The 22,836-nt window shown below is 37.5% G+C and overlaps 2 protein-coding genes across 8 annotated transcripts in view; one reads left to right on the plus strand and one right to left on the minus strand.

Annotated features, from left to right (window-relative positions):
- The window catches only part of Eif2ak4 (eukaryotic translation initiation factor 2 alpha kinase 4), a 106,141-nt gene that overhangs the window by 47,329 nt on the left and 35,976 nt on the right, over positions 1-22,836 (plus strand). For 6 of the 7 annotated variants that reach the window (XM_046460788.1, XM_046460790.1, XM_058584681.1 and 3 more), the window contains 12 exons: positions 464-570; positions 1,005-1,049; positions 1,144-1,301; positions 3,947-4,377; positions 5,315-5,384; positions 8,160-8,243; positions 9,009-9,131; positions 11,216-11,320; positions 14,068-14,125; positions 14,669-14,748; positions 19,275-19,376; positions 21,233-21,286. In XM_046460788.1, coding sequence (XP_046316744.1) covers positions 464-570; positions 1,005-1,049; positions 1,144-1,301; positions 3,947-4,377; positions 5,315-5,384; positions 8,160-8,243; positions 9,009-9,131; positions 11,216-11,320; positions 14,068-14,125; positions 14,669-14,748; positions 19,275-19,376; positions 21,233-21,286 — 1,417 coding nt within the window. The remainder of the gene's footprint in view (positions 1-463; positions 571-1,004; positions 1,050-1,143; positions 1,302-3,946; positions 4,378-5,314; positions 5,385-8,159; positions 8,244-9,008; positions 9,132-11,215; positions 11,321-14,067; positions 14,126-14,668; positions 14,749-19,274; positions 19,377-21,232; positions 21,287-22,836) is intronic. The other variant, XM_046460789.1, reaches the window with a different exon arrangement.
- Srp14 (signal recognition particle 14) overlaps positions 20,585-22,836 on the minus strand; it is a 41,765-nt gene continuing 39,513 nt past the window's right edge. The window contains exon 6 of the mRNA XM_058584686.1: positions 20,585-21,388. Coding sequence (XP_058440669.1) covers positions 21,374-21,388 — 15 coding nt within the window. The 3' untranslated portion in view covers positions 20,585-21,373. The remainder of the gene's footprint in view (positions 21,389-22,836) is intronic.

Consider the following 22,836-nt stretch of genomic DNA (forward strand, 5'->3'; position numbering starts at 1 on the left):
TTACCAACACACTTGATGTGTATAGGCTTCATCTGAAGTTTATCAAACTGGTCCCCAACCCCAGCTGATTTACTTTGCCTTTAGAAAGATTTATTTATAACTAATTTTTAGAAAGAATTAAGCATGGCAAGTTTTTAAATTGTTAATGGGATTGAAAATTCCTAGCCTACTTATATTATACTACTATCTGAAATTTAAAAAAATTTGTTCCATGCCTCTAAAGAAACTGCACGTTTTTTGTTTGTTTGTTTTTGTTTTTGTTTTTCAAATTCTCTACTTGCATGTAGCCTAGTACTCACATGTAGATTCTGTAGGGATATTTGTTGATTTATATTCACATATATGTATATTTTGGTCCATAAATAACATGAATTCTCTAATGTGTATTTTTTTAAAATAAACCCATAGCTAAGTTAGTGTTTATTTTGTGTGTTGCTGAGATTCTCCCTTCCCTCTCACTGAGGTGTGTTTGCTTGGATGACAAGGAAAGATGGAGCCCTCAGCAGCTGTTGAAACATGGCTTTATAAACCCTCAGCCAAAAATGCCTTTAGTGGAACAAAGTCCCGAAGGTGAGTCTCTTGCCATCCTTCTTTGATACCCTGTTTAACATTAAATTATTTTGAAAGTATTCATAAACCTAAAACTGGAAGGGGCTGCATGGATTATCTGTTTTATTCTGAGCTACACATACATTTATGTTCAGCAATAAGCAGTCCCTGTGTGCATGGGACTGTTTTCCCAGCCTGAGTTTTCCAGTCCCTATGATAAAGTGTCCATTGGTGTAGCCTCTATGAGTATTTAATCGTCCTTCCTGTTTTGTTACCCTTATTGCTGTGTAACTGGATTTTTTGCTGACACTTACGTAGCAGATTAAAGAACCTCGGTAGTGCCTAGGCTAGGAGACCTGGGATGGGGGCTGGCTCTGTAGTTCCATCACTTACTCTCTGCTCTACTTATCCCCTCCCATAAAATGGGCTAATTATATTTTTCTACCTATTTTAAGGAAGGCAAGATGAGGGAAAGTATACAAGGGCCACTCAAGCAAGAGGTACTTTTTTACACACCCCCTTTTGCCAGTGCTAATATCCCTGTTGGATTTTCTAGCTCTTCCTGTATTTTTAATGCAATCATTTTTTTCTTAGATTCTGGAGGACAAGATTATGTTGAGACTGTTATACCTAGCAGCCAGCTTCCCAGTGCTGCATTCTTCAGTGAGACACAGAGACAGTTTTCCCGGTATTTCATTGAGTTTGAAGAATTACAGCTTCTCGGCAAAGGAGCTTTTGGAGCAGTCATCAAGGTGTGACACATAGTTGGCCCCAGTCCTTTTTAGAATTTCTTCTGTTCCATTCTGCAGACTTACAGGCTTGACTTCTATTTTGAGGTTGGGGAGGGAAGTGAATGGGACTATTTGAAACTGTGATCACCTTTACCTTCCTGAAGCTAAAGTTGCCCTAGGCACATTAAGAGTGCTTCTTTCTCCTGTCCTTGCTTGGCCGGAGCCTTAACGTGAAAAACACAGTGCTTCAAGTGGAGCCAAGACCTCTAGATAAAGAACATTTTTGTATGCTTTGGTTCAGGAAGAAAATTGTTCTCTTTTTCTCCCATTTGCTGTTAGGGTTGCTGTAGAGAAAAGGATTCCAAAGTTAGAACAGAGATGGAATTCATGCTGGGAGATGGCCCCAGATGGCTTTGATGGCTTTTATTTCCCAGCTCTTATTGAGATGGAAAATTAGTGACATGTTATTAAGGTATGCTGGTGTTAGGTCTTCCTTTCTTCATTTCAGTCTCTTTGGGTGACTTATTATCTGCCCCTGATAGAAAGAGGTTTTAGTTATTTTTATATAATGTAAGAGTTGTTTTTTTAAAAACTTTGGGAAACACAGATTAATATTGTATTATAAAGTACATATAAAGCACATGCCATCTTTCACATATGAGGATGACCCACCATTAGTGGATCATGTGTCTTGTTTAGGATTTTCAGAATATTATGAAGAAGCAGTACTCTTACTGTAAAAGGCCTCTACACTAAAAAAAGAATTTTATTACAGTAAAAGAATTTTCCTACAGTAAAAAAAACAATCTTAATTAAACAAGATAAGTGTCCTGATCAGAAAGATCATGGTTTGTCATTTTTGATCAAGTACTTCAGCTTATTTATATTTTTAGATTATTGAATTAAAATATTAACAAAGTTCATTTCCTTTTAAGTACTTAAAAAATATTTGTAACCTCATACAACAAGAGAATCTTCATACCTTTCGCCCCACATTTTTCCTGCAGTTTCTCCTTTGGAGAACTCACACACCTCTGTATTTCTATCTCTGAGTATGAGAGTCTGCTCAGTAATCTAGCATTTTGTTAGCATTTGGATTCTTTACTGTTTCTACACCTTTTCAATTTAATAAATGAACTCCTCTATGAAAATTTCCAGCAAGCTCCACACCTAAGTCAGTGACTTAGAGTATACTTGGTGTATATGAAGACATAAGATTGAAAGCACCACGACATTCTCTATTAATGTGGCAGCCAGGGAACACAGGACTATTATTTTTCAGAGCACATTCCATATTTCAGGTTGTGTTCCAGGTGGCTCTACAGACCTCATCTTTTGATCACAAGACATTCTTTTTTTTTAAAACATTTATTTTTCAGTTATAGGTGGACACAATCTCTTTATTTTATTTTTATGTGGTGCTAAGGATTGAACCCAGTGCCTCACGCATTGGAGGTAAGCACTCTTCCTCTGAGCCACAATCCCAGCCCTCACAAGACATTCTTATGGGATAGATGTAATCTCCATTTCCAGTTGAGGGAATTGAGGCTCAGAGAAGTTACATAATTTGCCTGAGGTTATACATATCTACTAAGAAATGAAACCTGGCAGGAAGCAGAGAGAAAGAGAGAAGCCAGGAGACAAAATATATAATCCCTGAGGGCATGCCTTCAGTAATCTCCTTCTGTCAGCCATACCCTACCTTCCTATAATTTCTACTCAATACAGCAATAACCTGATAACAGCTGTTGGAAGCAGGTCACTGAGGGCATGCCCTTGGGGATTATATATCTTGTCCCCTGGCTTCTCTCTCTCTCTCTCTCTCTCTCTCTCTCTCTCTCTCTCTCTCTCTCTCTCTCTCTCTCTCTCTCTCTCTCTCTCTCTTTTCTTCCTACTTGGTTTCATCTCTTAGTAGATATGTATAACTTCAGGCAAACTTTGAAATTATTAATCCATCAAATGGATTAATCCACTGATTAGGTTATAATCTCATAATCTGATCCTTTCACCTTTGTTCATTCCTGCATTGTCACATAAGCTTTTTGGGAGGACACTTCAAATCAAAACCATAACACCTAGCCTCTTCCTCCTTGGCAGTGCTGGTACTTCCTGATAACAAAAATACTATTTTGTAAGTAAGAAAATTGAGTCTTAAGGAAAAAAGTAACTTGCCCAAATCGACAGCTTTGTAAAATTAAGAATTAGCCATTTGCTTTTTAGTCTGTTAAAATTTCTGGAGTTTACTTTGTTTTGAGTGCTTTAAATATAAAAAGAGCAGAAACTAAAATCATCATCTGAACTTACACTGGCTTTAGAAAATAATTTTTATTTTAAAACCAAAATTTATTTAAAATTTAAATAGTAGATAAGACATTAGAAGAACAGGGAACTAATTGTCAGTAAAATTAATGATGTGAATGAAAGCTACATTTTACCCAGGATCTTTTAGCACATTTGGTACATTCTGATCTATGTAAGCTGTTACTAAATTTGAGTGTAAAAACTTTCTGTAGTATAAGAGTTTCAACCTTGTAGTTCTTGACTGTAGTTGTTGGTTCTCAGAACTCCGGTTTCTCTTCGGGAGGGAATGGGGCCATGCCAGCTAAATGCCAGTTTGAGCAAGGTTATGGGCCTTACCTGGGTCTCTTCCCCTTGCTGTATGGTAGGTCCAAAACAAGCTGGATGGCTGCTGCTACGCTGTGAAGCGCATCCCCATCAACCCAGCCAGTAGGCACTTCCGCAGGATCAAGGGCGAGGTGACACTGCTGTCGCGCTTGCACCATGAGAACATCGTGCGCTACTACAATGCCTGGATTGAGCGGCATGAGCGACCAGCGGGCCCAGGGACACCACCTCCAGACTCAAGACCCCTGGCCCAGGATGGACAAGCTGCACATGGGCAGCCAGAAAGTGACACCAACAAGCTGGACAGCTTGGAGGCTGCCGCGCCACCTCCCATCCTCACCAGCTCAGTGGAGTGGAGCACATCAGCTGAGCGCTCATCCAACGCCCGCTTCCCTGTAGCTGGCCCAGGCTCCAGCAGTGATGAGGATGATGATGAGGATGAACATGATGGTGTCTTCTCACAGTCCTTCCTGTAAGGAGCACAGGGCTTACATGCACAGGCGTGGGCACCAGCCAGGCAGCGTGGATGTGCCCCCGTCATTAGTCCCCACCAAGCCCATGCCAGGGGAAAGGGCAATAATTTAGAAAACTGGAAATATTGACAATGTTAAGAAATGGACCCAGTACGTCAAATGCAATCCAAAGGAATTTTTTTCCACTATCTTCAGAAGATCTCCAAAATCTAAGCACTGGAGAAAGGAAAACAGAAATTACTTGTAGCATTTAAAACATTTAAGAAAATTTCTTAAAGGGCATTGCTTTAAATAGGCATTCAACTCCATGGAGCATTTAAGAACTAATTTGGAATCGGCATAGTGGTGCAGGCCTGTAATCCCAGCTATTCAGTTAGATGAGACAGGTGGATCACAAGTTCCAGGCCAGCCTGGACAACTTAGCCAGAACCTATCTCACAAATAAAAATATTAGGGCTGAGGATGAAGGTCATTGGTAGAGAACCTATCTAGTACAGGGAAGTCCTGTGTTCAATGTACAGTAACACACACACACACACACACAGAACTAATTTGAAGTCTTAATACAATACCAACTGCAGTTCCCAAGAAAGTACCAAATGAATAATTATAACCCTACACTAAACTTTATTCATCTCAGAATCCTGGCCATTTACCTTCATGGTTTTATTTCATCACATCCAGTTGGGTACAATTTATCATAACTCTTAGCTATGACATTTGTTTTAAGAGACTTAATTTCGCTAATTTTCAAGAGTTATATATGTTTTGCATAATAGGGAAGTACAAATCCACATGGTGATATGTACAGATTTATGCCATGGAGTCATAATATAATGTCTCTAGCCTCTTTTGCTTTCTATTAATTTGAATGTCAATTTTTAGAATTATTACAGGGATTTTGATTTCTTTAGCACTTTTCTGTTTCTTTTTAAGACCTGCATCAGATTCTGAAAGTGATATCATCTTTGACCATGAAGATGAGAACAGTAAAAGTCAGAATCAGGTAAATATATAAAAATTATACTATTTTATTCATCAGAGTAGGTATGTAAGGAAACTATTATCTGATGTTATAAACCTTGGGTAAAATACTAAAGCCTTAATGTGATATGTAAATACCAATTTTAAAACATGATCATTCATTTAAAATGTTTTACTTGTGTTTTTCATAAGTCTATATATAACAGAGCATACTGATCTTTAGTATTGAGAAGTAAATCAAGACACTACCTCTAACAAATAAAAATTTTAAAAGTTTCCTAGAGGGTTTGAGAAAATTTTATATGATTGGGGATGAGACTTGAATATAAATTAATTAACTAAACAGTCTCATCATGGAATTACCTTGATCTCTCCCTTATCAATTACTCTTAATTTCTTATTTTCATAAACTATCCTCTAGTTTTAAGTCTGTAATGACCCTGTAGTGAGTTATAATATCAATTTAGAATATTATAACCAGACATTTTATTTTTAATACTATAGAGAACACAAAGCTGCACACTTAAAGTAAACTTCATTTCTGGACTTGTCTCATAAGTATGTGTACTGGGTGTGACATAAAACATTTCTTCATGTGATTCATGGTTTTGAAAGTTTGAAAAACGTTGCTGCAGGCCTTGGACCCGACCCATAGTTCTGCATCTTCCTCTGCCCAGGCCAGCAGAGCCTTCTATAGTGGTGCCTAGGACTTGGGTCAAGCTTTCTAAGTGTGTATTCATAGCAGATAAAAGTATACATGTGAACTCTCTTAGATAAGCAGTTAAGTTGACTTGGAGCTTGTTTGAATGAATTAGTTATTGTGCTTTTTGTAAGTACTTCCCTTATCAAGTAAAATCACCTTAAGTTCCTCTCAATTTAAATTACTTACTATAAATTTAATCAGGGTAAGAGCATAAACAAGGACTGGGGTGTGGCTCAGGGTAGAGTACTCACCTAGCACTTGCAAGGCCCTGGGTTGGATCCTCAGCACCACATAAAAATAAATAAATAAAATAAAGGTATTATGTCCAACTATAACTAAAAAAAAAAAAATTTAAAAAGAGCATATGTAATCTAACCTACTGCCAAAACAAAGTTGTTTGGTTTTGGTTTTAGTGGTATGCATTTAATTATTATGAAGACAACAATTTTTTTTTTTATATTTATTATTACAATTTTATCATAAAAGACACAAATCAGAACCAGACACAAGGTAAAGTTTGGGAGCATCTCAAATGCAAAGCTTCCCTGCCATATTCATTTAAAATATATCTTAATATATTTTATGTCCTCATGGAATCAGAGCCCCTCATCCTCCCACCCGGCCATGTGCTCAACCTGGAAGCCCCACGAAGCCTCCATGTCCAGATATCTTATTGAAATTCCATCAGGTAGTTAGAATTGACTAAATCATTGGCCACACAATTGAATCCTTAGCAACGGTGAGGAGCTAAATTCAGTGAAATCCTATCTCAAAATAAAATACAAAATAGGGCTGGAGATGTGGCTCAGTGGAGTTCCCCTGAGTTCAAACCCTGGTACAATATATATATATATATATATAAATCCTTCCTCATAAAAAATGTAAATTGAATGGTCAGATGGTGTCTAAAGCCTTTTTTATCCCCAGGACCCGTACTTTGCCCTCCCCTCCGTCCCTTCCCGGAAGCCACCTGACTCAAGGTCACAACCTTCTCATCATATCCTGAGTCATCTCATCTCTTAGCACAGATTTAGGGGGACCCCAAATTTATGCTCCTGATTTTTCTTGGTTATGAGCAACATGACATGAGCATTCTAACTGATGGGTTGGAGCTGCCAAGAGATTAATATTCTTCTATAGATAATCCCCCAGAGTATAGTATATTTCCAGAGCAAGCAGAGCTCTTTTTTTCCCTTTCAATAATGGAAAAAATGCCAGGCGCAGTGGCACACACCTGTAATCCCAGCAGCTTGGGAGGCTGAGACAGGAGGATCACAAGTTCAAAGCCAGCCTTACCAACAGTGAGGAACTAAGTTCAGTGAGACCCTGTCTCAAAATAAAATACAAAATAGGGCTGGGGATGTGGCTCAGTAGAGTGCCCCTGAGTTCAGTTCCTGGTACAAATATATATATATATTGAAAATTCCTTCCTCATAAAAAATGTAAATTGAATGGTCAGATGGTGACTAGCCCCTTTTTTATACTTAGGGTTTAAAGTATTTAAATACATCTATGAGAAGAAAAATACTTTTTTTAAAAAAGGTATTAAAAAGAAAATTAGCAGTAGGTTGGCCCTGTGGAGGTAAGACAAGAGGATCATTTGTTGTAAGTGGCAGCTGAGTGCTTGTTCTTTGAGGGCATAGATCAGAGGGCAGTATTCTCTTTTAATAGTCCGGTCACATTTAAATTGCTTTAGCTAATTCCCACCAAAGGAAGGCATTACATTAGCACTGAAGCCCTAAAATAATAGCATATATACATTCTACCTTTCTCATCCTTAGGTCATCAATAGTGAAGAATTAACTTGACAAGGAATCGTTCTATGGATTGCACAACTTTAAAACCTCCTGATTTCCTTTTCCCCATCATCATTCTGTGTAGCAACAGACTTACGAGCTACATAGAAGATTCTGGTTATAGCAAACTTTCCTTAAAACCACATTAAGCTTCTATAGGCGTTGGATGAGTTCTATCACTGACTTCCTCCTAGAGTACCAGGATAGCTTGTGGGGAGAGGGGAGGTATTTGATGCTGTGATGGTCCTGTTTAACTTCAGCCCCCAGTTTGAGTTCTCATATGTTCCTCTTGGGTTAGGATGAGGACTACAATGAAATTAACAGTTGCCATGAAAGTGAGCCATCGGTGACAACTGAAGCTGTGCACTATCTGTATATACAGGTGAGGCCTTGTGACCCACAAGTCTAATCCAACTTATGTCTGTTTTTGTTTGGCTTGTAAGCCAAGAATGGCTTTTATGTTTTTGAGTGGTTATTTTAAAAAATCAAAAGGGAAATAATATTCTGTGACATATTTATAATGTTTTGCTCTTGACTTGAAGGTCATAATGTACAAATAAAAACTAATGACATCATTGGATTAATTAGCCCTTCTTGGAAATTTGAGTTTGCAGTTTATAAGACAATAAATAAAATTTTACTGCACTCTGAATTTTCATATTATTTGTAATAAGAATTTAAGCAAATAAATCTTTTTTAAAATAACCAATTATATAAAAAATAAATATGAGTAGGAATGGAAGCTTAGTAGTAAAGCACTCACCTAGCACATGCAAGGGTTTACTCCTCAACACAGAAAAAAAATTAAATTTTTAATGATTATTTTGGGGTGCTAAGATTATACATATTTGCTCCCAGTGTTGTTTTTGTTTGCTTGCTTACCATTTTTGTGTGTGCTGGAGATGGAACCCAGGGCCTAGTGCCTGCTAAAAATGCACTCTACCACTGAGCTACATTTTTACACCCCAAAATATTTTTTGAAGTATTTTTTTAAATACTTCTTTTCAGTGTAAAAAAATCACGTCTTTCCTATAACTGTTTAGAATCCATATCACAAATTTTTAAATAGATGATTACATTAATTGCAGTTAACCTCCTTAATTTATACTTTGCAACCAAGTCCTTCCTGGTCTGTTCTTGTCTGCAGATGGAGTACTGTGAAAAGAGTACTTTACGTGACACCATTGACCAGGGGTTGTATCGAGACACCATCAGATTGTGGAGACTTTTTCGAGAGATTCTGGATGGATTGGCTTATATCCATGAGAAAGTAAACTTTACAATATTTTGTGTCCAAAACTGACATTTACATAAATTTATGACTAAATTTAAAAATTCAAAGGTGAAAATGGAGAAAAATATAGAAAACTTTGTATATTGTTTCGTAGGACAAAGTATCAAAAGCTAAAGAAATAGTACCAGGTATCAAAGTTCAAAGAAAACATTGAAGGTTAGGACAGGGATTAGCACACTATGACTCTCTTAATACCTCTTTTTCTTAGTTCTGTAACCTAAAACTGGCTTTTGTATCTTTAGGTAGTTATTTAAAAATCAAAATTATAATATTTCATAACAGAATTCAAATTTCATTGTCCATCAATGAAGTTTCATTGGAACAAAGCCAGGCTCATTTGCTTACATATTGCCTGTGACTGTTCTGCTGTAACAGCAGATTTGAGTAGTTACAACAAAGATTATACAGCTTGAAATGCCTATAACTTATTACCTGGTCCTTTATAGAAAGTTTGCCAAACTGCTGAATGAGGAAAAAATATTTGATCATATATGGAATATAGAAGATAATTCCTTGATTGGTTTAGAATAAAATACCAGTGTGGTTGATACATACCAAATTTGATCCTAACAATTAGTGCTGCCCTTTCTGGAAATAAAAAGAAACTAGAAAAACATCTGGCAAGGAGAAGAATAAGAGTCTTTTAGTAACATAGCTTGCTATGTGTATAAAATGTTATTTTAAAGCTAGAAATTGCTGTTATGATGTAAATGCTAAAGGGCCTAGCTTCAAACTGAAATATTGCATTTTTTTAATTTTTTTTTTTTTTAGTGGGATAGACCTTTATTTTATTAATTTTATGTGGTGCTGAGAATCAAACCCAGTGCCTCATACATGCCAGGCAAGTGCTACCGCTGAGCCCCAGTCCCAGCCCCACTGCTTACATTTTTTAAATGGGATTGTCTAATGTATTAGCTAGTGTAAATATATTAATTTTTTTTCTTTGCCTCAATTTTCATGAACTCAAAATGTTTTTACTATGCCAAGAAGCCAGGCCTGTAATTTATACGACTAATTTATAAATAATTTGTTGGAAGCAGAAATTTCTAAGTTTGGAAATAAAAATGAGTTCTAATGAAGTCCATTAATTATTTTTTGTATTATAGGACATGAAACTATAAGTATTATGATAAGCCATTAGGAAGAGGAGAAAGCAGGATTCATTTAACGTAATCACTGAGTATCTACTGTGTGTACTGGGGATGCAAAGTGAATTGTTAGAATTAATTCATGGAAGAATGAATGAATTGGCACTTGTAAATGTTGGTAAAATTCGAAATTATGGCATTTGCCATTAATGAATGGAGCTGGAAAAAATCATGCTAAGAGAAATAAGCCAATCCCAAAAAACAAAGGCTGAATGTTTTCTCTGATATGAGGATGCTAATTCACAATGAAGGTGCGGGCAGCTAGGGAAGAATAGAGTTACTTTAGATTAGGTAGAGGGGAGTGAAGGGAGAGAAGGGGATATGGGAGTAGGAAAGATAGTAGAATAAATCAGACATTATTACCCTATATACATATATAAACTATATGACCAGTGGGATTCTAAATCATGTACAACCAGAAGAATGAGAAATTATACTCCATCTATGTATGATGTATCAAAGTGCATTCTATTGTCATGTATAACTAATTAGAACAAATAAAAAAATTTGAATGAGTAGAGAAAAGCAATAATGTCCTAGGCAGGGGAAATAATACAAAGAAAGGAATAGAAAAGGAATAAAAGTGGTATGTCTCACTGACCAGAACCAGGGTTTTGTGATGCAGCAGAGTGAAAGATAATTTGATGAACTCAGTGGAAGGAACCTTGGGTGCCACAGGGAGCCATTTGGATTTCACTTGATCAGGACAACCACAGATGAAAGAGGGAGATTTTGGAGAGATTACCAGACAATTGGGAGACATTCCAGAGACCAGATTCCTGGACTATGGTGGTCTGAGAGAAGACCTAACCCAGTTTGCATCACTAGGCTGGCCTTTCAGATTAGAAAACAGGTATAAGTATAAACTATGCAAGTGAAACAATCATTAGATTCTTGACTTTCTTAATACAGGGAATGATACACCGGGATTTGAAGCCTGTCAACATATTTTTGGATTCTGATGACCATGTAAAAATAGGTGATTTTGGCTTGGCAACAGATCATCTAGCCTTTGCTGTGAGTATTTTAATAATTAGACTATACTTGAAAGTAGACCCAGGTTCCTTGATAACAACAGGTTATCAGGTTGCCTGAACCCTGCCATGCAACTATGAAGGCATATACTGCAAGTGATCTTGTAGGCTTTGAAATTGTAATTATGTTTTAATAAGTGCCTTCCACTTGAGGGATACAAAATTATTGGCTGTGAATGATATTTAGGTTAAAGGCATACAGTACTTTATGAAATAATTTGGTATTTTGGTCTGCCATGCTTTATACTTAAGTCTTTAGCTTGGGAAAGTGAGGCTCAAAAACATTAAACACTGGGATAACCCAGCCCTAAACAACATATAACTCAAAAGATATTTGTTCTTCACAACATTGTAGTGACTTAAAATACAAAGCTAATTAATGTGAGGTGAGCAAAGTACTGATATAAGAGTAAAAGATAGGGGGAAATTAACATAGATTTGTGAGAATCAAGAAAGACTGTTAGCTCGGCTTGCTGGTACACACCTGTAATCCTAGCAGCTCGTGAGGTTGAGGCAGGAGGATCACAATTTCAAAGCTAGCCTCAGCAAAAGCAAGGCACTAAGCAACTTAGTGAGCCCCTGTCTCTAAGTAAAATATAAAATAGGGCTGGGTTGTGGCTCAGGAAAAAGATAGACTATCTAGATAGAGTGCAATAGTGTGTACCTTTAGTCCCAGCTGCTCTAGTGGCTAAGGTGAGAGGATTGCTTGAGCTCAGGAGTTCAAGACCAGCCTGGGCAACCTAGTAAGACCCTGTAACCACCCACCCACCCCAAAAGAAAGAAAGACTGTACAACAACATTCAACTTAGGAGTCCAGCAGACCAAGTTGAAGACAGGGCCTAGTGACATCAGGACAGGGTATTTCATCATAACCAAAGCTGTGGGTGAGCAGATGTGATTGTTTGAAGACCACATGTTCTGATTGGCTCAAAGTGTAAGGTGTAGTAGAGAGTAAGAAAAAATGCTAGAAGGTTCTCTGGCCTTCAGTGCCAGAGTTTTACTTAACATCATTAGCCAAAGGTATTAGGCACTGTGTTAGTCACCTTTTTATCACTATGACCAAAATAAATGACAAGAACTACTTAGAGGAGGAAAAGGTTTTTTGGACTTATGATTTCATATGTTTAGTTCATGGTTGGCTGGTTTCCACTTCTCTGGACCTGAATTTAGACAGAAGATCCTGGCAGAAGGACATAGTGGAAGAATGCTGCTCAGCCCATGACAAATAGGGAGTGGAAGAGAGCAAGCAAGACACTTGGGACAAATTATAAATCCCAAGGGACATATCTCCCAGTTACCTACTTCCTCCAGCCACACCCTACCTGCCCACAATTAGTCCATTCAGATTATTAATCCATGAAATTGATTAATCCACTGATTAAGTTATGGTTCTCATAATTAATCATTTTGCCTTCTGGAGTTTTGGGGGGCTATGTCATAGCCAACATAAGAGGAACCAAAATCTCTAAAAATGCAGTTCATTCCAAGGGTAGTTGGAGAAAGAAAATAGGATTTGGATTGATGGTAAAAACAATCACAGGGGCTAAATAAGAAGGTAAGTTAGAAGAAATGGAGAGAGCCAGGTGCAGTGGTGCCTGTGACTCAGGAAGTTGAGGCAGGAAGATTGGAAGTTCCAGGACAGCCTGAGCGCAACTTAGGGAGACCTTGTCTCAAAATAAAAAATACGAAGGACTGTGGATGTAGCTCAGTGATAGAGTACTTGCCTAGCATTCAGGAAGCCTAGGTTCAATACCCTATACTACAAGAAGGAGGAGAGGGAGGGGAAAGACGGAAGACAGATAGTAGAACAGGGAAGGGCAGGTGTTGAAAAATGCTAAGGCCAAGGAGGGGCAGATGATGGGATCTTGATCCCAAACTAAAGATTATACCTCAACTTCTGGAGGTGTAGGGAGGTAGATGACCAGAGGCTCTGCAGTCTCGCTGACCTGGACTAGAATCCTATTGTTGCCACTGCTTTTGGTACAACCTTGGGCAAATTTTAAGCCTCTCAGAACCTCATAGTGCACCTAATACTAGTTCCTGCCTCAAAGAATTTTCAGCAAAATAAAATCAGAATACAGGTAAAGCGCCTGGAACATGGTTTGGCACTAAGAATGGTGAAGAAGCTGTTATTGATAGCCATGCTTGTAATAGGAACCAGCAGACAGATGTCATAACAGTAGTGATTAAAGTGTTGCATGAGACAGCGCTTCAGAGATATATAAAAGGTGAAGCCATTTAGAGATGTTAGCAGTGAGTGACAGTGAAACAGATTTGGTGACCTGGTGCAAGGAAGAGTCAAAAACTGATTCTGAAAAAGTAGTAGCAGAGTAGCAGTGGGAAAGTTTAGAAAGTAGATGTTTTGTTTTGTAGTACTAGGAATTGAGCCCAGTGGTACTCTGCTACTGAGCTACATCCCAGGCCCTTTTTGTTTTTAGACAGGGTCTCACTAAGTTGCTAAGGCTGGCCTGGAACTTTCTTTCGATCCTCTTGTATCAGCATCCTGAGTAGCTGGGATTACTACTGGCATCCACCTCCTTACCCAGCTTGTTGTTCTCTTACTCTTCCTAGTAAATAACTAAAACAAAACATTTAAACTCATAAAAGCATTATTATAATTATTCTGATTTTCATGTAATATTTTTTCAATGTATCTTCATTTAGAAATGGACAAGCTACTCCTATTGCTATAACATTTGAATTTGCTAATTGGCTTACTTTTGTTTTTAGGCTGATGGGAAACAAGATGATCAAGCAGGAGATCACTTGATAAAATCAGACCCTTCAGGTAAATCCAGAAGACTGAACTTTTTATTCATGTATTTAAAAGCAGACCACAACATTTCTTTAACCTGAGTCTTTACTCAGATTTACTTGTAAAGACTCTATTCTAAAGCAAATTTTAATTGCTCACTAAATTAACAAAATTATGAAAATGCCTTAATTTTTTTCCTTGTCACTGTGTTAATTGTTTTTCAGCACTTTAAGGACTTCAGTTAATAGAATAATTGGCTCCCACATGCAAACAGCTCTTTGTCCGACACTAGTGGTCATGTGAAATTCTCTGGGGCCTGGTTGGTCTAGGGTCTTCTCTCTGCCCAGTCCCTCCTTGACAACAGCAAAGACAGGGTGTTTGGACATACGTAACTATGCTTACTGTGCAATTCACACTGCTTTCTCCTTTAAGTGCTGCAGACGTTTAATAGATCAGGCCCCACTCATAAGAAATATTCTTTCTTTTTCTCTTTCTTTCTTTTTTATTTTTTTAATAATTTGCTGTATCTTTAAGTCCAAATACTGGAAAGCTTTCCCTCTGGTTTCCTCCACACAGGCCATTTGACTGGGATGGTTGGCACTGCTTTGTACGTAAGCCCAGAGGTCCAAGGAAGCACCAAGTCTGCATACAACCAGGTACAGAGCTTTTAGGAAAGGGAAAGTTCTCAAGAAAGAAATAATAGTAAGAACATAAAAATCACAGCATTAATTACCAGCTGAAATAGGAGCCAATTCATGCTCCAGGTAGGACATGTGGTTACTGAGGGCATGGACTAAAACAGGCACTGTTAATGCCAGGAGCGTGTAGTCCATCCATCCATCCAAAGAAACTGAGCTAACCCCTGTCCTAAGAATACAGTGACCCCAGTCCTCCGGGAGTTTATCCAGTGGTGACTAAAACAGACAATAAACATATAAAAAAAGGAATAATCACGAATTATAATAAGGGCTATTTTTGCACCGAAGCAAAAATAAGAGTCAAGTTATAAGTCAACATCTTGTCTTTAGGGAGCATCTTCTCTAAATAAATTGATCAGAGAAGGCCTCCCTAAAAGGATGACATTCAGGATTATGGAATTTATTTGAAGTGCACAGGAAGCCACTGAAGAATCACAAGCAGAAAGTTCACTCCAGCTGTGCTAGACACTCTGCAGAAGTCCAGGGGGAGAACTGGTGACTGTCACTGAAGTGGTAGCAATAGAAATGGAGAAAGTTGTGCTACAATAGAGGGGAAATGAGAGATTTTCCTAATGGACTAGATGTTTGAAGGGGAAAAAGTTGAGGTTCAGGTTTTCTGCCTGGAGAACCTGGGTGAAAGGATAGTTGACTAAAGTGAGGAAATGTGGGCAAAGAGATAGGGAAGGGGAAGAAGATGGTAGAAAATTTTAGTATGAGGTATGTAAGTTAGAAATGCCTGATGAGGAATCTAATTTAGATGGACAGAGGTTATTAGAGACCCAAGATTTGCGTTCAGAGAGAAGATCAAAGTCAAAGTTATAAATTTAAGGATTGTCAGAACATAGATGGGATTTAAAGCCATGAGACTGAGATCACCCAGGGCTAAAGTATAAATGCAAAATTTTAAAAATACATCAGCCAGGCAATGTATATAAAAGCAAATCGTCAGGATTGCATTGGAAACTCAAGCCTGGGTTTTATGCTGACGGAAGCATTGAGCAGCAGTGCAGAGTTGAAACAGACCACAGAGGGAGGTCTGTTACCAGAGAGAAGAGGGGAGTAGGAGGGTACACACCATGGGTACCTTAGGGTCATTTTTCTGAGGTAAGTGGAAGATTTTTATGAAATCTTCAAAAGTGCTTTGTCCTTTGGCCTGTCAATTCTACCTTTAGATTCATCTAAAGGAAACAACTAGGGAAGGGTAATATGAAAGTGGTTCATCACAGTGTTGTTTCATATAATAAAAAAATAACAGTGTCTGAAAATTGGGATCTATTTCATTAACTATAAGACTTCATGTAATTGAATACTTCATGACATTAATATCACATTTTAGAAACCCATTTTAGAAAAGTGGTAATAATATTAAAAATATTCTCACTCTATTAAGTGAATAAAAGAAACAGTAATGTGGTTCTGGTTTTATAGTATGTACATGTATGAATATTTAAAAACAAAAAGTGGGATTTAGGGAGATCACTGTTTTACCCTTGGCATTTTCCAGCCAGACATGTAGGAAATGACAAATGGATATTTGTATTTAAGACTTTGAACATGACTGGGGATAAGTCAGGAGGTCCTCCTACTCTTTTTTTCCTTTCCCTCTTTTGGTACTGGAGACCTAGTCCAAGGGTTTTTAACCACTGCGCCACATCTCTAGCCCTTGTAATTATTTTTTATTTTGAGACAGGGTCTTGCTGAGGAGCTAAGGCTGGCCTGAAACTAGTAATACTCAGCCTCCTTAGTCACTGAGATTAGAGGCAAGCACCATCCTGCTTGGCCTCCTACTCCTCTTTGAATCCACATTCATTTAAGAGGATTTTTTGAGAGTGGGCTCTGTCTCTCCTGGCACCTGATAAGGAGTAGTCTTTGCAAGCTGATTATGGCTGGCTTCCTGAGGGACACACCATCCCACTCAGTTGTGCTTCTTAGGCCCTGCATAGATTTTTAGTACACTAACTTACCCTTTTGCTTTTTTTTTTTCTTCTTCTCCTTTTTATTATTGCCATTTATTTTTTGTCTTTTTGTATTCATTATTTAATAATTATCTTGAGTTTTATCTCTTTAGTGTCTTTGGGTTCACTCTATTTTCTTTCTCTGGCCTTTTGTTGTTTATGTTGTTGTTATTTCCCAATTTATTGAGGTATGAATAATAAATAAAATTATGTATATTTAAAGTATACAGTGTGGAGCTGGGGCTGTAGCTCAGTGGTAGCACACTTGCCTGGCATGTGTAAGGCACTGGGTTCAATCCTCAGCACCACATACAAATAAATAAAAATATTGTGTGTCCACCTCCAACTAAAAAAATATGTTAAAAAAAATAAGCAAATATGTAAAGTGTATGGTGTGATTTTTTTCCCCCCCAGGGATTGAACTCAGGAGCACTCAATCCCTAAGCCACATCCCGGCCCTATTTTGTATTTTATTTAGATACAGGGTCCTACTGAGTTGCTTAATGCTTTGCAATTGCTGAGGCTGGCTTTGAACTCATCATGATCCTCATGTCTCAGCCTCTTGAGGTGGTGGGTTTACAGGCATGCACCACCGCTTTCAGCAGTGTATGATGTTTTAATATTCATATACATTGTGAAATTATTACCACAATCAAGCTAAACATCCATCTCCTCACCCAGTTAACTGTTTTGTGTATGTGTGTGTGTGTGTGTGTGTGTGTGTGTGTGTGTGTGGAGGTGGTGAGAACACTTGAGATCTACTCTCAGCAAATTTCAAAAATACAATACATTATAGTCACCATGCTGTATGTTAGAGCTCATTATAAGAATTTATTCATCTTATAAGTGCAAGCTTGTACCCTTTAATCAACATCTCCCTTTTCCCCCAATCCATAGCCCCTGGTAAACTACTATTCTACCTTGTTACTGTGAGTTGGATTTTTAATTCAGTTTCCACATAAAAGTGAGATCTTTCAGTATTTATCTTTCTGTTTGGCTTATTTTACTTAATATAATGTCCTCCAGGTTCATCCATGTTATCCCAAATGACAGGATTTCCTTCTTTTTAAAGCTTTATAAAATTCTGTTATTTCTCTTTCTCTCCCTCCCTCCCCCCCCTCTCTCTCTCTCTCTCTCTCTCTCTGTGTGTGTGTGTGTGTGTGTGTGTGTGTGTGTGTAGAGAGAGAGAGAGAGAGAGAGAGACCACATTTTCTTTGTTCATTCATCTGTCCACTGACATACTGATACCAACTCGACTGTTATGAATGATGCTGCAATGCACATAAGCATGCAGATATCTCTGAGACAGTGATATTCTTTCCTTTGGGTATATACCAGAAGTGGTATTGCTGTATCACATGGTAGTTCTCTTTTTAATGTTTTGAAGAGCCTTCATCCTGTTTTCCATATCAGCTGTATCAATTTACATTCCCAGCAACAGTGCACAAGAGCTCCCTTTTCTCCACATCCTCACGTTTATTATCTTTCAACTTTTTGTTTTGGGGGTTTTTTGTTTTTTGGTTTTTGATGTTGTTGTTGTTGTTATTGTTGTAGACTGACACAATACCTTTATTTTAGTTATTTTTATGTGGTGCTGAGGATTGAACCCAGTGCCTCACATGTGCTAGGCAGGCACTCTACCACTCAGCCACAACCTCAGCCCTCAACTTTTTATAATAGCCATCCTAATAAGTGTGAGGTAATACCTCATTATGGTTTTAATTTGTATTTCCCTGGTGATTAGTGGTGATGTGTATCTTTTTATATATCTGTTGGCCATTTGTACATCTTCTTTGGGAAATTTTCTGCTCAGAAAAAAAATGTGAACATTTTCCTTTGCTGAGTTGTATGAGATCCTTACATTTTTTTCATATTAGCCTCTTATCAGGTGTATGTTTTGCAAACAGTTTCCCCATTCTACAGGTTGCCTTTTAATTTATTTTTCCTCTTTAATTGTATTTCCATATTTTGCTGGGATTAGTCACATGATCTTTCAGTTGTACCTTTCCTCTATCCTCACTGGTATGGCTTTGTAGTCAATAGCTGACCTTTACTATCAGCAGCAGATTTTGGTCTGTTTCACTTTTGAAATGATTCGTGAAGATGCAAAATAAAGCAGATTTCTTTTTTATGTGACAGTGCTGGGGATTGAATCCAGGACAAGGAGCATGTAAGGCAAATATTCTGAGCTATATTCCCAGCCAAAGCATATTATGGCAAGTCTTGGTTGTTGTTTCCCTTTAGCCGTTATTTTCAGTCTTTAGCCAGGCATTATCTATGTGTATAGATAAACTGATTACAGTTACTTTTCAAAAAAAATATTGAGCAAAATTATGCCAAATATTTTACTGTGAACCAAATAATCTTTATACCTGTAATGGTTTAGAAAAAATAGTCAAATTTTTCCAGTGTGACTTGTTTTGCACTTACACAAACTTTATTTCAGCTAACAGTGCTGATTCTATAATTCTCTGGTAAATTATACTTTCATATAAAGTATCTCTAAATACAATTCTTTTTTCCCCTCAGAAAGTGGATCTCTTCAGCCTGGGAATTATCTTCTTTGAGATGTCCTATCACCCCATGGTGACAGCCTCAGAAAGGATCTTTGTTCTTAACCAACTTAGAGATGTATGTATCGGGTGTTTGATGCATAAATTTCTAGTAACCTCAGTCTTAGCATGGAGATTAGAATTTGAGGCAGGATATTTTCCTGGCATTTATAATATAGAAGAGGTTGTCCAACTATAATGATTTACTTGCTGAGACATGCCAAGCTAACTAGTTCTCCCTTTGCAGTGAAATGTCTTCTCAACAAGAGAAGTTGCCTCATTTAAGTTGCTAAAATAGCAAATTTGTGTAACCAAAGACTATCAGCACTTAGTATGGTCTGTTGATCTGTCTTCTGCACTTCTAATAAGTAGAAATCCACTCTGCTTACATGTCTCCAATAATGATAAATTTCCCCAGTGTTGTTTGTTTTTGGAAAGCTTGGAGAAATTGCTAGATTATAGTTATTATTTTTAAGTTAGTCTGAGAGATTTAATCTTAACATTAAAACAAAAGAATCTAAAAGTTTTTGTATGCTATCAGTGCAGTTATTAGTGTGTGGGAATGGGTTTAAGAATAAGGAATGTTTAGTTGTAGAAAAGAAAAATTCATGCTGAATGGACTTGGTATAGTGAGACCTAAAGAAAACTACCATGATCAAAAGTTAATATAGTCTGTGAAAATATCAGCCACTGAATTGTTTTCCCCAGTGAAATTTCCATTTGTCTTCTTGAGATTAATCCTTGCCTCTTTTACTGCCTGAGCTAAAAAGGATTAACATTGCAGTGTGTGAGGTCAAAGGTGCCCTTTAACGGCATTAAAGTGAAAGTGCAAAGTAAGGTTTGGGCAATGGTAATTTAAGATTCACATATCCATAAGCAAGAGATCTGGAGAGCCTTCTTTCTCCTTGCCAAGCAAAGCAAAGCAGGAGTATTCACTAAATTAAATGTCATACACTGTAACTAAGTATTCTTCTCTAGGTATTTTGGAAAGTAATTGCATTCTTTTATTGTCAGTGCAGTATGGAAAGCTGTAATGAAAAAGTAGATAAAGTGCTTACTATCACCTAGCCTTGATCAGAATGCTCTTAGCTGATTATGTCTTTGATGAAGTAACTTTCTTCAGTTTAAAATTCATGCTTCCTCCTTCATTTCAAGAATATATAAACCATCAAATTAATGTTATAATTTAGGTCCTATATACCAGACCTTTTGGAGACATAGTGGTTTTAATGTTGTTTTTTTCTTACTTTATTGCCGCAGTCTGGCTGGGCACAAATCACGAGCCACTGAAGCAGGAACAAACTTTATTTTTAAACTGCAGGAAAACACTTCACACAGCTCCCGGGGAATCCTCCCGAACGCGCCAGGAGGCTTGTCCAGCAACCCCCAGCCGGAAATATCTCTCCCGGAAATCCCTCCTCCTGCACTTCCCCAACCAATGGGAACTCTCGGGGAATCCCCGGAAATCCCCATGAGAACTCCAAAATAGTGCGAGAACTCAAAAGTTGCGGCAGAGGCGGATAGTAATGCCTCGCCTGTCAATCAATACTGTTGGCAAAATGCCAGGGGCCATACAGACTCGGCCGTGGCTCTCAGCACTTTATATTAGCAGTTTGATAGGGGCTATTTGACTTTTTTTCAGCTATTTGTTTAATAACTGCTCTTTCTGTCTCTGAAACCATTAGATTTTTAAATACTTTGTCCTTGGAGGAGGTACTTTCTAGAACCTAGGCTGTCATTTAGGTGAAGTTTGTATAAAAATAATGTGTATATACATGAAAAAGTGAGCATCAGGCTTCAAGAAGGTGTCTCCTCAATCTTTCCCTGTTAGCAGATTTTAATTTCTCTATTTGGTTTTCTTACTTATGGTGAATAAATGCTTTCACAATGGCAGTTTTCCAAGCACTTCCTGATTTGAATATAATATTCTTATAGCCCACATCCCCCAAGTTTCCAGAAGACTTCAGTGATGGAGAGCATACAAAGCAGGTAATTTTCTGATGCTTTAATTGCTGTCTTCAGACTTGGGCTTTAATTACTGTTTTTCTTCTTTTTCAATTAGTAATCTTCTGCTACTCATTCTCTTGTGTCCTGGGAACAATATGGGAGAAAGTATCAAAAGATGAAACACTTAAAATGTTATTGGATTTGAAATACACTGTAAAAATGCTAAGGGCTGGTGGAGAAAATTAACAAACTACAGGGTTCTTTTGTGTGATTCATTGTATTTTTGAAGTGCTATTTGGACCCTTAGCTTGCCTATTGAGGGTGTGGGGGGTGGAGAAAATACATTTACAGCTCATTGTTTTAGATAAAACTTGGGACTTTAAGACAAAAATACAATTTAAATCTGTAATTCTGTTCTGTTTTATGGGTGAAATAACTTACTTTGTGGGGAAGTGTTGGACTTTTTTTAGACAATCTGATTGACAGAATTTTAAAGCAAGATAATTTCTCCCACAGAACATAAATATCTGAGTGTGTGGGTGTTATGTATTTCACGTCATAAAATAATACTGGCATCCAGCTAATGTGAAAGAATAGTAGCAAATTAATGTATTGTACTTCTGTTATGCCTTTCTTCTTTGTTCAGTTGGTTGTCTTGGTGGAGCCTGCAGTGATTGATTCTTTCATATGGAAGTTTGTCCCTTAAACTGACTTTTATTGACAATTATGGTCAAGGCAAAAATCCTTTAAATGATGAATATTGAGAACAGAAACATAGAACACTGTAAAAATTTGCTATTTCTTGCTTATTGGTTATGTCTGGATAGACATGCTACTTCTCTAGACTTTAATTTTTCTCACCTATAAAATAAAGAGAGTCAGTATGCTTTATTTATATTAACACTAACATTCTATCATTTGGTAATATTTATCATGGCATTTATTTATGGCAATAGGGACCCACTCTACCACATCTATTTAGTTAGTGAAGAACCATTAGAAAACACATTGAGTTGTTTTTCCGCTTCTTTTGTTAGCTGTTAGTAATGATTTGAATTGAGCCCCTTGTTTTGGTTTCTGGGTATCATAACTAAATGTTTATTTCATAGTCTTTTCCTATAGCATGCTACTTTAGTCAGCTTTTTCGCTGCTGTGTCTAAAGGACCAACCAAAACAACTATAGAGGAGAAAAGGTATTCAGGGATTCACGGTTTCAGAGGTCTCCATACTAAGACAGCAGGCTGTATTCCTTGGAGCTCGAGGTGAGGCTAAACATCATGGCAGAGTGTGTGGCAAAAGGAAACAGCTCCCATGGTGATCAGAAAGCAGAGAGAGAGTCCACTCTCCCAACACAAAATATATGTGCCATAGCCACACCCCCTGATGAACCAATTTCTGCAGTTATGACCCTACCTGCCTCAAGTTACCAAAGTTAATCCTATTAGGGATTAATTCACTGATTAGGTTAAGGCTATAGCCTAATCATTTCTCCTCCAAACCATCTTGCATTGTCTCACACATGAGCTTTTTGGGGATACCTTACATCCAAACCATAACACATGATTAGTCCTATTTAGTACTTTTTTTTTTTT

Source organism: Marmota monax, unplaced genomic scaffold, assembly GCF_021218885.2.
Source record: "Marmota monax isolate L192 unplaced genomic scaffold, Marmota_monax_Labrador192_F-V1.1 WCK01_AAM20220418_F8-fsc00001, whole genome shotgun sequence".
Classification (NCBI taxonomy): domain Eukaryota; kingdom Metazoa; phylum Chordata; class Mammalia; order Rodentia; family Sciuridae; genus Marmota; species Marmota monax.